The 15,051-nt window shown below is 46.7% G+C and overlaps 4 protein-coding genes across 4 annotated transcripts; 2 read left to right on the plus strand and 2 right to left on the minus strand.

Annotated features, from left to right (window-relative positions):
* Window positions 1–2,225: 2,225 nt before the first annotated feature.
* On the plus strand, window positions 2,226–2,810 carry HO173_001549 (uncharacterized protein; the record flags this gene model as incomplete). The annotated part of the gene is made up of 1 exon (XM_037303488.1): window positions 2,226–2,810. The coding sequence occupies one exon, from the start codon at window positions 2,226–2,228 to the stop codon at window positions 2,808–2,810; it is 585 nt and encodes a 194-aa protein (XP_037169210.1).
* A 232-nt stretch (window positions 2,811–3,042) lies between these two features.
* On the minus strand, window positions 3,043–3,840 carry HO173_001550 (uncharacterized protein; the record flags this gene model as incomplete). The annotated part of the gene is made up of 1 exon (XM_037303489.1): window positions 3,043–3,840. One exon carries the CDS (start codon window positions 3,838–3,840, stop codon window positions 3,043–3,045), a length of 798 nt encoding a protein of 265 aa, XP_037169211.1.
* Window positions 3,841–4,105: 265 nt separating this feature from the next.
* HO173_001551 (uncharacterized protein) lies at window positions 4,106–9,765 on the minus strand (the record flags this gene model as incomplete). The annotated part of the gene is made up of 4 exons (XM_037303490.1): window positions 4,106–5,085; window positions 5,142–6,178; window positions 6,226–8,432; window positions 9,745–9,765. 4 exons carry the CDS (start codon window positions 9,763–9,765, stop codon window positions 4,106–4,108), a joined length of 4,245 nt encoding a protein of 1,414 aa, XP_037169212.1.
* A 90-nt stretch (window positions 9,766–9,855) lies between these two features.
* HO173_001552 (uncharacterized protein) lies at window positions 9,856–12,708 on the plus strand (the record flags this gene model as incomplete). The annotated part of the gene is made up of 5 exons (XM_037303491.1): window positions 9,856–10,575; window positions 10,750–12,024; window positions 12,075–12,174; window positions 12,223–12,557; window positions 12,607–12,708. 5 exons carry the CDS (start codon window positions 9,856–9,858, stop codon window positions 12,706–12,708), a joined length of 2,532 nt encoding a protein of 843 aa, XP_037169213.1.
* Between the last annotated feature and the right edge of the window lie 2,343 nt (window positions 12,709–15,051).

A 15,051-nucleotide genomic window follows, 5' to 3' on the forward strand; every position in this document is an offset into this window, starting at 1 on the left:
GCCTCTTCACCTTTGCCACCATTCCCTCTAGCATAACGAGCATAGGGTTCGTCGGTGCAAAGCAGATACGTAATAGGTACATCAAGGTCATAACACACGTCAGCCACATCAACAGACGTCTTGCTGGCTGACTTTGGGACCAGCAGAGAATTCCAGTGCTCCGCTTCCATGGGAGGAAGATCGTTGTAGAAGACGGACAACGTGTTGACAGGGTAAAGAAGACCGTCCTGTTCGAAATGTTATGTTACAACCCGTCGCAGACACGAAGAATGTTGGATTGGATTGAACCAGTATGGAATTCCTCACCTTGAAAACGGCCCAGGATGGTGCCTTGCCACCCTCCAGAGCGGCTGCCATTCCATGGCCCTGTTCGACCAGTAGAGCAGCGATGAACAATACGTGAACTATACCGCCAGGTTTCCCTTCCAACTTGCGCTTGCTTCTCTCTAGTCCGCTGACAGTCTGGCATCCTGGCACTCCGCCGTATGAATGGAGCGCCAACGTTACCTCTTTGCCATCTCCTTCGACTAGTTTCTCAAGCACGGATCGAATTGCATACACATCATCCCGATATGAAGCTGTTCTTGCTCGAGCAGTCGTAGGAAGTTGTTCGTAGGGAAAGACTCTTGATTTAGAAGGGTGCTGATTGGTTCGAAATGGGCTGAGGTATGGAAGGCGCCGGGGACGAAGACGATCGTTGGTCTGGGATGGGATGCTTTCGATGCGTCCATTGTATCAGCTTACAAGTAGACTGTCAAGCTGAAGTCAAGCAGTTCTTCCCGCCCCCTACTCTTAGATCTCATTGACATATTTTCGAATCCTGCTGCGCTTTGTCTCATTTTCAGGGTTGACTAAGGTTTGCATAGATGTACAATGATGCTGTTAGACCTCTGTCAGCTCGGGGAATGGCCGAAGGATCTCCGATTCTAGAATCGTCGCCCCAAGTGAGCGATCCTAGTGCTCTAATCGTCAAGCTAGGGAAACTACCGATGATCATCAATCACTCACCGTCTGCTTGGGCAGGACTGGCGAGCTGACGTGCCCACTTAGCGTGGCGAGCCCTTGTATGGTTGGATCGAAAACTCCCGTGTTCACCTTCCCTGAATTCGTGTGAAGGTACCCTCCGCGGGAAAGGAAACAATTCTCCGAACATGCGAAGGCGGTGCCTCATGTTCTGCCACTGACATTATGCTTGCAATCACATCGGACTCCTACATCTCGCGGAGGGCAACTTGGTTGTGCATATTCTCAGGCCTCGTTCCGGAGGAAGTTTGACAATCTTTCTCATGACATACACCAGTTGCTTGCTCTCCGGATATTGGCCTCCTATTCCCGAGCCACGGTTTAGAGTAGTAGTAGTAGTAGTAGTAGTAGTAGTTATCCATGGATGAGGCCCGAAGGTAGGGATGCGGATTTGTCTCAGTATTCAGACTCGCATTAGTGGGGTATCCTATGGCCAGCCCTACACTTCCACTTTATTGATTTCGAAGTAGTCGTTTACGGCGACGACGTGATACTTGGGGTTCGTTATAAATAACTCAGAGGTAGTATAATAATAGTAGACGAAGGGCCTATATCGCAAATATCCATTGCTAAGCCTATCGAAATGTGAATTATGTGACCCCCACATATCCCAGCCACCATGTTTTTAGCCTCCGCGCATCCCAGTCATCATATTTTCCAGCCACCTACTCTAATTTTACACTGTATTTAGGACCTAGCCCCGGAGAGGTTCTGGAGAATCAATCTGTCCGTTCTACACATAACACAACACACATTACATATCCGTATACCAAGGCCTATGCCAAGCCGCGTGGCTGCGGGTATAGCCGGTAGGCTGCATTAGGATGGACGGGGGACTGTCGGAGGGGGACTGTCCGGAGTCAAGTTGACTGATGAGTCTGAGAGCTTTAATCAATTTGCGACTCTTTGGGAAAGTGACCGACGATTGATGTGATTGATTTCGCGTCCTCCTTACCTGCTGCCTGTTACCAGTGGACGATCCGCCAATGGCATTCAGTGCGGGTCATGATATGTCTCAGTTGCCTGCGAAAGCCCGGAGATGAAGAGAGCCATAAAAGGCTCCCCTTCTCTTTTCCCCTTTCTCTCTTCTTCCTTTCCTTCTTTTCCAGAGTCAAGCAAAAATCAAAGAGTCTACTCCAAAATATTGGTGGTACTACGAAAATACGTTCCTCCAGCCGGCCATCCGCAAATCAAGCCAAGCAATGAACCCCTCAAACCCGCAGCAGGAGGGAGCAATTTCGCTCGCCCAGCTCCAGGCAAACCCCAAGCTACACAGCGAAGCAGACGAGCAGACCCAGATCCGCATGGAAAAATGCATCGTCGAAGAGCTGCTTCAGACCTACTACTCCGGCCCTCGCTACCGTACCGTCCTCGACGACGAACCCCCAACTATCGGCTACCAGGGCATCAGCCCCGTCGGGCACATCACCACTGTCGACACCCTATCTGCCGCAAACGTTGCTCTGTACCGAGTCGAGATAACTGATGTGCCGGCTGCTGTCGGCTCTGGTAGAGCGCCGGGAACCATACTTTCCCTCTTTCTCTACGTGCACGCTGGGGATCCGTATACCGCAAATACACTGGTACAGTACTTGAAGCTTCTCATGAAGAAGATGGACGAGGACGGTCATTTCTTGAAGCCGGGTGCGGCCTGGGCGATGTTATCATGGGGTCTCAAGCTCATGTTCTTTGAGTATGGGGGAGGAACTCTCAAGAGTGTTGGGCTTGGAGACCTTCCGAGGAAGGCTACTGGGTCGACCTCGCCAGTGAATGCGGATGTGGACTGAGGGAGCAGGGAAGTCGTAGTCTTCAAGTATTGGTATCTTGGTCACAAAGACTTGCCGGCCTTCACGACTTCTACTCGCACTTTTCCGTACCATGTCGACTTCAGCAAGACGACGGTCATCACTAGCATAACAATCCATCCCTCCCCACCGAACCCCATTAGCTCGTCATGCCTTGACCAAAGGGACACCTCGATCAAGTCGACGAGTGGACATGTTCCGCCCCAAAGCCCGCTCAAACCCCACCCAATCCTGCATCCCCCAAATCCCCCCTCCCATACTGAAAGAACGACACCTCCATCCCCGCCTGCGCAATCCCAAACACCTTCCCACCCCTCACCCTGCCCCCCATTTCCGCCTCCTTGATCTCCTCCCCAATCACCTGCCTCAGCCTCAGCATATACATACTCAGCCCGTCCTCCGTCTCCCCGCCCGCATGCGCGTAGGCATACACGACCGACAGCCCATCATCCTCCTTCAGGACATGCCAGAGGGCGGTGTGCTCCCTGGGCGCCGTGTCCGCCGGCGTCGCGGGAAGAGGGCCCTTGCGGACGACCCTGCCCAGGGGGCCCGGGAAGTACCTCTGCAACATCTCCTCCGCGACGGCCTTTTCGATGGCGACTTTCGCTTCCGTGTCGGCTTCTTTGTGGAACGTGGGGTCCGACATCACCCTCGCGAGTATGGGTCCGGATCCGAGGTGCGCGGGTCCGGACGCCATGCCGCGAAAGGAGGAGAGCTTGGGGCGGAGGAGCGAGGTCACGGGCTTCGGAATGGGAAGTCGCGGGTGAAGGGGCGCGACGTCGCTGTTGGAGCGGGCGGGGGTGGGTTTCGTGGAAGTGGACATGTGGTGGGCGGGGCGAGCGATGGGTTTGACGGCTTTGCTCGTTGTGGGGCGAGAGAGCTTCGAGAAGGAGCGGAGCTGGTTTGTGGACATTGTTGGTGGATTGAACGATCGAAAAGTGAAATTGAAATGGGAAGCAGAGACTGTTATGGGCGAGAGGAGAGATGAGGTCGCGCTCTGGCGCGTGTGCATCTTTGAGACAAGTGGGATATGCGAGTCACCTGAAAAGGCAATGGCAGGAAGAGCCGAATTTACAATGTTGATGCGCAAGAATAACTTACAAACACTTGTAAAGTAATATCACAGAGTTCAGAAAGGGCGTGTAGCAATTTGCATTGTCTAATAGTGTGTATTGCGTACATACCTCACATTGTTGTACTAGCAAACTTTTGACGACCGCCAGCATGTACCGAATGACCTACTTGTCTTACATACGTACACTGGGATTGCAAGTCCATCAGTTTCTTCTACTTCCACTCTGAACGACATCAAGTATGATGTCTCTTGCTTGTTCAACCCCCTCTTTGCTGCCCACAATCTCAATGGCAGAGCCTTGGGATTGGTCTCGAGGCACGGTAATCCGGCAACCTGTCTCCTTCCTGATAGCGTTGATCTGGGATCCGCCTTGGCCGATGATGAAGCGGTATGTCTTTGGGTCGGGCAGGACCAGATATCCAATCGATTGGGACTGCTGTGATTTTGCCTGCTCTATCGCCCTCTCCAGCATAACACGTGCTTTGGCGACGCTCTCTGGTGATCCGCGTAGAATCCAGGGAATGTCGCCTTCTTCGGCGCTCTCTCCACCATCGACGACTTCCCATGAGTGATTGTCCATGGAGTCCTGGTTATCAGTGATCAAAGGCAGAGAGGCGCCGCCATTGACGTGGGGTCGTGGTACAGCAGCAGACCTTTTTGGTGGTTGGTGACCTGCATGGTCGACTGTGACCTTTTGATCATTGCGGAGACGCCTGAAGAATTGTCCATTATCCGAAACTGCTTGGTGGTATTTACGAGGCACTTGGAAAGCCTCGCCTTCTTGGTCCTTTATCAAGTCTAGAATATGCGCCTTTGCCTTCTCAACGTCTGCGGGCTGCCCAGAGACTTTGACTTGAGAGCGCGCTGGCCCCTGCTGTGATAGTTTCGGAATGTCTAAGCCGATGTTGAATTGCGACTCCAAAGCTCTTCGAACCTCTCCACCACGGCCTATGAGCATACGATGCTTTTCAGGTGCAACCTCCATCGATTCGGTCGTGGAGTTTTCCCTTTGACCAGCGAAAGTCTCAATAGCAGCAACGATCTTATCCACAAGCGCTTGGCTACCCTCGACACGGATGATGCTATCATCCGAGTCTTGGCCGGGAAAGCGAACAGTTCTGGCGAGATCACGCCGGTCGTCGGAACCACCGGCTTCCACGACTAGGTTACGGATGTTTGCTCCTGGTCAAGTGTCAGCTCACTTATCACTCGAAGTGCTTGAACCACCAAGGACTTACCGCCACTGCCAATGAGGGCTTTATGGTACTTCTTGTCAACATCGAGGTGCCTCGTGATACTGCTGTCAAAGATCTTTGCTCTCTGCTCCAAAAGCTTCTTGGCATCTTCTACCTGCTTCTTAGACCCTTTGAGGTGAATTTGTACACGTCCATTGGGGTCTGCGCCTTCTCTACTCCCAGGTACATCGATCTGCGCACCTGTCAAGAGTCTCACACTTTCCATTTCCCGACCGCCTTGGCCTATGAGAGAAGGCAGTTGGGCCTGCGCAACGGAAACAGTAGATTTATGAGAATTGTCCAGAGTCCACTGCAGAAGGTTTAGAAGCTCATCTCTTGCTTCATCTGCTCCTTTCCGTGGTCCTCGCACAATCACCTCATCGGGAGCTTGATTGGGCCTACGGTTTCTCGTACTTCCAGCCTCACTCGCGTCATCAGCGACAGACCGATCGTCGTCCAAAGCCGGAGTCGATCGAGGGAATTGCACTCGTACGTTGTATTTCCTTTGAAGCTGATTTACTTGACTCCCTTTGGCGCCAATCATGTCTCGATGGTACTCTGGTTTGATTTTGAGGACGTGGGTGGCCTCGTCTTCAAGTTTCTTACCTAATGCAATGATCCTCGACTTGGCGGCATCGGCTTTAGCCTTCGGCCCGGTGATCTCGACTTTGCCCTCTTTTACCTGAATGTCGACATCAAACTCTTCGCGATACTTGTTGATATTATCACCTTTCTTACCAATGAGGTAATTTGCATACTTTTGGGGGAAGTCGAAGCTCGTGACATGACCTCGCTCCGATTCCTCTTGCCTTTCCGTTTCGAGAAAAGCTGCAATCTTCTCTGAGAGTACCTCAACTGTGTTACTCGGTCCTCGTAGATGACACTCATGATCAAGTGCAGCAGCAGCTATGGGGCTTTGCGATGTTGGCATACCACCGTTGGCGGCGTTAGTGGCTCCAAATTTCACTTGCACTGGGATCTCTGTATGCGGAAGGTTCTGCTGTTCCCGATGCACAAACTTTCGGACTTTATCACGATACCTATATCTGGTTAGAAGGGTCCGCTCGAGTATGACCAATGCGCTTACTTTGGCGGGACCTCAACGCTGGCGGCGCCAATGTCCTGCTGTCCTTCTATGAGGCCTAGAATGAAATCTTGAGCTTGTCGAAGATTTGCCTCGAATTCGGTAATCTCGTCATTTGATGGTCTTTGCCTGGGCAATTGATACTCTCCACCATCGCTTGATGAAGGCCCTTCGTATACAAGTATCACCTGAGGCTCTTGATTAATCTCTTCAGGAGGGAGGATATGAACGCCAAAGTCATCGCGGATACGCTTAGCGCCCTGCCGGTGAATATGTTCATGGAAAAAAGGATCGATCTCCACATGTCGCAGCCGAGTCGGCGGGTGTGCACTGATGAGATTTGTAATATCCTGGCGCGCACGAATTCCATTCCTACCATCCTTGTGGTATACTTCCCAGCTGGTCGGACCATTTTCAATGGTAGGCACAATGATGCGAGCATCGAACTGTCTCTCCAGTTGTTCGATTGCCTGACGCTGTTGTAGATACCTCGTTAGTGCTCGAGCGTGAGCCTGAGGGCCCATAGGAGCGTTTGCATGTTGGCGCGCAATGTCGACAAGAGACATTTGCATACTACTAGCCAGGTCTATGACTTTGTTGGTCCCTATTTCCAGTCTATCTTGCGGGCCAATGACGGTCAGTAACTCCGTGTCTTCTGACGCAGGCGGCAGAATGACTGCGCAGCCAGTCTCTGCCAGAATATCGTTCAACGAAGCACCTTTGCCGTCGGAAATGAACTGATGTCGACCGCGCTCGATGGGAATTTGAGAAAGGGTGATCTGACGCCGTAGTTCCTGAACCTGGCGTTCAATTGCAGCTCGCGCTTCCTGTGCAGCCAGTCGATCGCCAGAGATGCGAATGTGGTTATCAGAGCTAGGGAGAAAGACGGGCATGCCAGATGATGGAGCCTGAGGAGGCGGCTGATCTGACCAGGTATGATAATGAGGCACCTGGACTCTGACTTGATGACTATCTTCGAGAGCGTTGACGCCACTGTTGTGAGGACCAGCGATGAACGGATAATATTCGGCAGGAATGTCTCGTAAACGCAGATTGACAGTTGAAGTCCGTTCATTAACGATTGCTTCGATCTCACGCCTAGCCATCTCCGCTGCAACTGCGTCACCCTCGATAGCAACATCAATGGTGAGACTATCATCGTCCTCTAATTCAAAGTTGGGGGTGTCTTCGGCTTTCGGTATCTGAACGCGGGCACCTGTTCGCTTTGAGATGCCCTGGACCACAGCACCTTGACGCCCAATGACATGGGGCCGCACGCTTAACGGAATCGGGATTTTGACGTGTTGCTTAGAGCCAACTTCTTTGGCTAGATCTTTCAAGGCCTGCCTAGCAGCATCGACCGGACCAGTGCCTTCAAAGATAATGTTCCCGTTTGGGCCGGACTTCATCTCTACTTTTGCTTTGGATCCTTTGTTTATACTTCTCAGCACGTCATGCAGAGGCTTCTTTAGCTGATCTCTTGGCAGCAACTGCGATGGTGCGAACTGAATCCTCTCGCTGTGTCTACCCGGCATCGGCATCTGCTGGGGCATTGATAGCCCTCGTGTCTGTGGCGCGCGAGAAGCGTTGGTTGAAGCAGGGTTCATTAAGCCAGATGTAGGGGTTGAGGCGCGAGACGAGCTCAAACTTGAGAGAGGAGCATTTCCGTTAATGCCATTGGCACCAGCATGGACTGAAGAAGGTTTCTTTGCTCCCCATGCCATAACAGCTGGGACGGGCGCTGGAGCTTTCGGCCCGCTCGAAAGAGCTGGAAAAGCTTCTTGGTCCTGGGCGTCGAAAGACGCAATACCGTTGGGTTTTGGATTTGCAGGTATTGGAGTTGGTTCATCCCTTGCTTTTTGTTTCCCAGCCGCTTTTTCTGACATGGGCTGTATCTGTTCGACTGGGTCGTGCGTGGGTTCCGATTCGGAAGCAATGTGCATCGACGGCGGTGGATGTGCGATATCTTCCTCATCAACAACATCTTCGATCATGGGCCGATGAGCAGCATCAGCCTCGTGTTTCTGCTGGAGTCTCTCGGCAGCCGTCAAGCTTTGAGACTCCGTGGAGCTTCCTCCATTCGTTGTGGGGTCCGTAGCCATGTTTGCCAGGTAACTCGCAAGAGCAGATATCTTCGGTTGACAATGATCCAGGTTCAAGCTTCGGTCGAGGTTGGGGAAAATATGGCAGCGAAGAGGCAGACTCGATTCCTGAAGCGGTTCAGCACTTACTATTTCTGGACGTAAGGGAGCATCTCGCTCCGAAGTTACCTTAGAGAAGCATATCCAGAGACGAACGATTCAGGGGTAAGGAATCTTGGTTTGTCAATCCCGAAACTATTGGCGAGACATTGCAACGGGGCCAAGGACTCGAAGTAATCGCACAGAGAAGCTCCCGAAAAAAGCTCTCGAAGACAATAGAGAATGATAATGAGGTTTTAAGGGAAGAAAAGACTCTGAGAGACAAGACTTGTCTTGGAGATGCTCTGTGTGAAGCAGGAAGAGAGGATGGCTTCTTGAGAATATATTGTCTGGTGCAAGGTTGGGTTTTTAGAATTGGACCAGACTTGAATACTTTTCTCCGAGGCTAGAACAGTAGCGTCTATAGCGTCTTGGCACCCACCGGGCCTTCCCTCGTCCGACCCCGCCTTGCGGACTATTGTCTAGGACAGGCTCATCCTGTCAGCTGGCAGCATCCCTCAACAATATCTGGACTTTGCAGGATGACAGACTACGGCCACGCGATATGTTTCAAAACATCCTACCTCACAATGCAACCCTGATGTGGCGACTTATCTGTCTGACTGACATGCACCGATTATTGCTCACACAGAAGGTCAAACATGTCCTAGGCGTTCTCAGCGTAGATCGGACACGACCCAAAGGAATAAGCTGCATCTTGGGTCAACCAGTTTCCGTTCAATATGCGAACAAAGGGTTCCTGGCGGGTGATGATCACTCCAAGGATAGGGAGGATGAGGCTGTGAGTTGAGAGCGCTTTGCTGGTACTCGTATGGAGGCAAGATCAACAATGGTATGATTCTTAATGAAATAGCTCGCAGGCACCATCTAGAACACATCAAGTGCTATACGTGCAAGCTGAATGGTGTCAGGCTGTCTTCCTTATAATCGCTCATAACCAGATATATATATGTTCAATGTAAATAGATACAGGGGGAGGCTGTAGAGATGAGCTGGATGAGAAGGAATCTGACTGTTTGTAAATGCAACATTGTCGTCATAAAAGTCCTTCCTTTAACCTACATCCTGATCTATGTCGGCATACTGAATAGCCTCAATGCCTCATAGCCACATCTGTCAGAAAGGGTGCTAGATATAAGAGGCAATGATGCTCGTCGCACTAAAGACCACGCACGCGGTGGGAAGGGAGATCTACAAGATCACTTCTAGCCTTTAGCAATATCGCATCACTAACATCGTCTGAGGCAAGACATTATGTGATATGATTTCGTCCTTTATGATTCCATTCCGTGGAACAAATCAAAGTCTGCCATACAAGTACCTTAGTGCTTTGCCCGCACATCTCTAGACTCTAACCTAGCATTTCCGCGCTAAGATTGCCGCCAGCTGCTAGAGCAGAGAGACAGACAGACAGACAGACAGACAGAGGAGCATGGACTACAAGCCAAGGCGACTCACAAAGCAACCACCGCCAAGCAGCTCTTTCAGCGATCCCCCAGCCAGTATGAATCAAAGCTCTACCACAAACCTGCAGAGACAGCCATCGTCCTCGCAGTCTCCCGCAAGCAGCCACGACAGCCATCGTCGCACTCCTTCCTACCACACCTCTTCCAGCTCATCCCTCGATCGATCACCAAACACACCTAGCGGCTCTCAATTCGGCAACCCAACGTCCCTTGATGCATACAGCGAAGCGTATAGCAATCGCCACCGATTTTCGGCACGTCAATCATTTGATGAGAAGACCTCCGATGAGTTCAATGCGCATCCAGGTACATTGACCCAACTCGACTCCACGAAAGCCTCTGGATTTCAGAACTCTCTAAGGAGACCTGGTCCGCCTCCGCTGTCCTACACAACTCCGAATGCGAAGATGATGAGCCCATCTTTGCGCCAGTCCGCAAGCTTCTCTATTGGCGATCGATCAATCAACAACGTTGCCCCGCCCGACTCCGACGCAGGAACATCTACGTCAAAAAGATACTCAGACGAGGCGAGGAATTCTACGCCATGGAAGAAAAAGAGTGGCATTTCCTCTTTCATAGGCAGTGTTTTGGGTTCCCCACGATCCAACAGCGTCAAGATCTCTGCGCCAGAAAACCCAGTGCATGTTACTCACGTAGGCTTCGACAATGAGACTGGCCAATTCACGGTATGCCTAGTTTTCCTATCGTCATCTCTACTGCACTCTTTTGATTCCCCTGTATTATCGTTTCCAAGTTTGCAAGACGATGCGCAGAGCGAGCGCGACTAGGAGTGCTTTTCTTGCCACTTCTGCACAGCAGATGTTACTCTGGTGTTGCGACACTATACTGACGAAATGCAGGGTTTACCCAAGGAGTGGCAGCGGATGCTACAGGAGAGTGGAATCTCGAAGATGGAGCAGGAGAAGAATCCGCAAGCCATTGTGGACATCATGACTTTCTACAAGGACACTGCCGGAGGTCAAGACGAGGAACAAGTGTGGCACAAGTTCGATCACGCCAGGGCTGATGATCCATCGGGGTCTGGGTTAAGTCTTCTTACACCTACAAATTCAGCTCCTCAACAAACTCATTCGCATCTTTCCACCATCACGAGTCCTCCGACAAGCCCTCGTTTCCCTTCAAACCATGAAACTAGCTTCGAAAATCCACGAGCGCCTCCGCCCATTCCTCGAAGCATGCCAACAGCCAACAATTTTACGACCGGTCCTCCACCTATGACTCAGTCGACTCTAGTTGCTCAACGTCCTGCGCCTCGAGCACCCGGCGCACCTACAGCAGCGAATCTCACGCCTGCTCGAGTCGCACCACATGCACCGCACGTTGCTAAGGAACCATTGCCAATGCAGGGTAGACCAAGCGATGAGCTGCCAATACGAAACCGTTCGGTATCCAATGCAGCCGAGGAGACAGACCGCGACCTTGGTCTCCAGCGCCAACCCTCAAAAACCCAAACCAATGGACTTACGCGGCAGACGTCTCGCGCTACTCCCGGCCAAATCAGTAGCCCAGTTCAGTATCAGCAGCAACAGGAACACCCTCTTACTCCGGTCCAAAAACCGCTTCAAAGCAAACAAATCGACAGAAGCCCAAGCCAACGGCAACCACCTCAGCAGCAGCAGAACGCGCCTATATCTCCACCACAGCCATTCTCTCCTACTTCTCCAGACCCGCAAAATGTTCCACATCCAACGCATCAAGCTCGTTCAGGGCCTAATCCAAGGCGACGACCGAACCGGAACACTGGGGGCATCGATATCGTAGCGAGGCTCAATGCCATATGTACGACGGGAGACCCTATGAGGCGGTACAAGAACCTGAATAAGATCGGCCAGGGTGCCTCTGGGGGTGTCTACACAGCCACTGAAGTAGGCACTAACAAGTGCGTGGCCATCAAACAAATGAATCTTGAGCAGCAGCCGAAGAAGGATCTCATTATTAACGAGATCCTTGTAATGAAAGACAGCAAGCACAAGAACATTGTAAACTTCATGGACAGCTACTTGCGTCAAGGAGATCTATGGGTGATTATGGAGTATATGGAGGGAGGAAGTTTGACCGATGTCGTAACATTCAATCTGATGAGCGAAGGGCAGATTGCTGCTGTTTGCCGAGAGGTTCGTCACGTGTGCATATCGCATGTTTGATTCAGCTGATTTGTTCCCAGACATTAAACGGCCTACAACACTTGCACTCCAAAGGCGTCATTCACCGAGACATCAAGTCAGACAATATCCTGCTTGCTATGGACGGCAATATCAAGCTCAGTGTGTTCGCCTTTCTGACCTATGGGGACATGTGCTAATAGGTCCTAGCCGACTTCGGTTTCTGTGCTCAAATCAATGAATCTCATAACAAGCGCACCACGATGGTTGGCACTCCTTACTGGATGGCGCCAGAGGTTGTGACTCGGAAGGAGTACGGCCGCAAGGTAGATATATGGAGTCTGGGAATTATGGCCATCGAAATGATTGAAGGGGAGCCACCATACCTCACAGAATCTCCGCTTCGAGCCCTGTACCTGATCGCCACCAATGGAACGCCAAAGATTAAGGAAGAGCACGAATTGTCACAGGTGTTCAAGGACTTCTTGAACTTTGCACTCAAGGTGGATCCCGAGAAACGTGCATCTGCCCATGACCTCTTGAAGGTACGGACATCGAGTGAACATCTCTGTTGCACCTGCTGACTCCCTGTAGCACCCATACTTATTGACCGCGGAGCCCCTGATCAATCTGGCTCCATTGGTACGATCAGCTCGTACCAGCCGGGCCGCGGAGAGAGCCCAGAAAGGTTCTTGAGCGCATGATAGACACCGCGTGCTTCCGCAACTTGCACCAAAGATTGCTATCTTCGATTATGACCGCTCGGCGCTGAGCTTCCACAGCTGGAGGCCTTCATCGACCATATCGGGCCCTCTCGTCCGTCATGAATGACTTAATGTTCCCAATGTCGTGGCTCGCAGACCAAAGTCAGATATTATGATCTATTCTTCATACATTATAGGTACTATATTTTTGTCAAAAGGACTGCGCATACTCCCCCACGTCTGCTTCAGTCTGCGCCAATGCTAGCAGCAGGCGAGCGAAGGTGCGATAACCAAAAAAAACTCCCCCATTTCAAGAGGCGCTGGAGCTTGTTTACATAACACCCCAAGTCCTACTCATGGCGCTTCAAGAGTGCTCTTCGGCACAGCTGCCGATGGGTTGGGCTGCTGATTTGTTCTGATACCACGAGTCGTGGAAACATTTATGACATGCCATCACTTTTCGGCGAGTCAGTCTAGAAATACCAAAATTATACAACGCAATGCAATGCAATATCTCAGAAGACCAAAATCTGTGTGATCAAATAAAGTAAAATAACTTTTTTCGTCTAGGCCGACGGTCTCGCGTAATTATATCTTTATATTAAAGAAATTATTATTAATAGATATGATTTTATAAATATATCGAATATCGCGTTATATATATATATATTAATTTAATATTTTTTATAATATTAAAATTTTAAATAAAAAAATAATAAAAAATAAAAAATATAAAAAAAAAAAATAAAAAAAAAATAAAAAAAAAAAAAAAAAAAAAAAAAAAAAAAAAAAAAAAAAAAAAAAAAATAAATTTAAAAAAAAAAAAAAAAAAAAAAAAAAAAAATAAAAAAAAAAAAAAAAAAAAAAAATAAAAAAAAAAAAAAAAAAAAAAAAAAAAAAAAAAAAAAAAAAAAAAAAAAAAAAAAAAAAAAAAAAAAAAAAAAAAAAAAAAAAAAAAAAAAAAAAAAAAAAAAAAAAAAAAAAAAAAAAAAAAAAAAAAAAAAAAAAAAAAAAAAAAAAAAAAAAAAAAAAAAAAAAAAAAAAAAAAAAAAAAAAAAAAAAAAAAAAAAAAAAAAAAAAAAAAAAAAAAAAAAAAAAAAAAATTTACTCTTTAATTAATAAATTAATTTTAAAAAATTAAAAATTCTATTTTTAAGCGAGGAATATATCCTTTAATAAGAAGAAATAATAATATACTTAATAAGGTATTTTTATTAAAATTAACTTCGAACTCTACTATTAATAATAAATCTATTTAATTATTTTAATTATAATTAATATAAATTTTAAGATATTACTTTAAGATAGCGTTAGCGTTTTTTATTTATTTATTAATTTTAAGATAGAATATAATAAAGAGCTTAGATTTAATTCTAATTCTTTTATATAGTTTTCTTTAGAAATATATTATAAATTAAATATCTTAATTTAAAATAATAATAAATAGATATTCTTTCTCTTATTATATAAATTTAATAAAAACTTAAACTTTTATTTTTACTTTTAAAGAGTTTAAGAGAATAAACTTTTTTTATTAAGTCTATTTATAATTATTATAATATATTAATAAAAGAGTTTATATCTAAGATAAATAGATAATAATATAATAAAGTTAATAAAAATATTTTAATAATATTATTTAGAAATAAAAAGAAATTTAAGTAAATCTTACTTACTTTCTTTATAAGTTTTAATTTTTTTATAAATATAATAGCTCTTAATATAGTAGATAATGAAATTTATTATCTTTAATTAATAATAAAGCTTATTTATTTTATTATAAATTAATAATTTATTAATATAATCTTCGAATAGAGAGTTATAAATATCTCTAATAATTTTAATTTATAATTTAAAAATATCTAATATATATAATCTATTATTAATATATAATAACTTATCGTAAAAGTAATAATTACTTAATTTTAATTTAAGATTATTCTTAATTATTTTAAATAATAATTTTCTTTATTTAGATATTTTTAATTAAATAATATTTTAAATAATATTATTATAATTATAAGTATTATTAGAAATACTATATAAGAAGCATATATATACTCCTAAAAAGGAGTTTCACGAAGAAGGGAAAGGTGATTCTTGATTCTGATTGTGATTAATTAATTGATAGAGCTATCAACGTTCTCGAAGAAAGGAAAGAAAGCGATATGCTAAGTTACGCTAGTAAGGTTTCTCGAAGAAAGGAAAGGAAGCGATATATTAAGTTCTTACGCTATGTCGGGAACGTAACAAGTATTTTTTATTTAATATAATAATTTAGAAATATTAGTAGTAAAAATTTCTTTTAATTTTTCTAAAAACTTCTCTTAAAAAG

Source organism: Letharia columbiana, assembly GCF_014066305.1.
Source record: "Letharia columbiana isolate WasteWater2 chromosome Unknown Sc0000003_s0, whole genome shotgun sequence".
NCBI lineage: Eukaryota > Fungi > Ascomycota > Lecanoromycetes > Lecanorales > Parmeliaceae > Letharia > Letharia columbiana.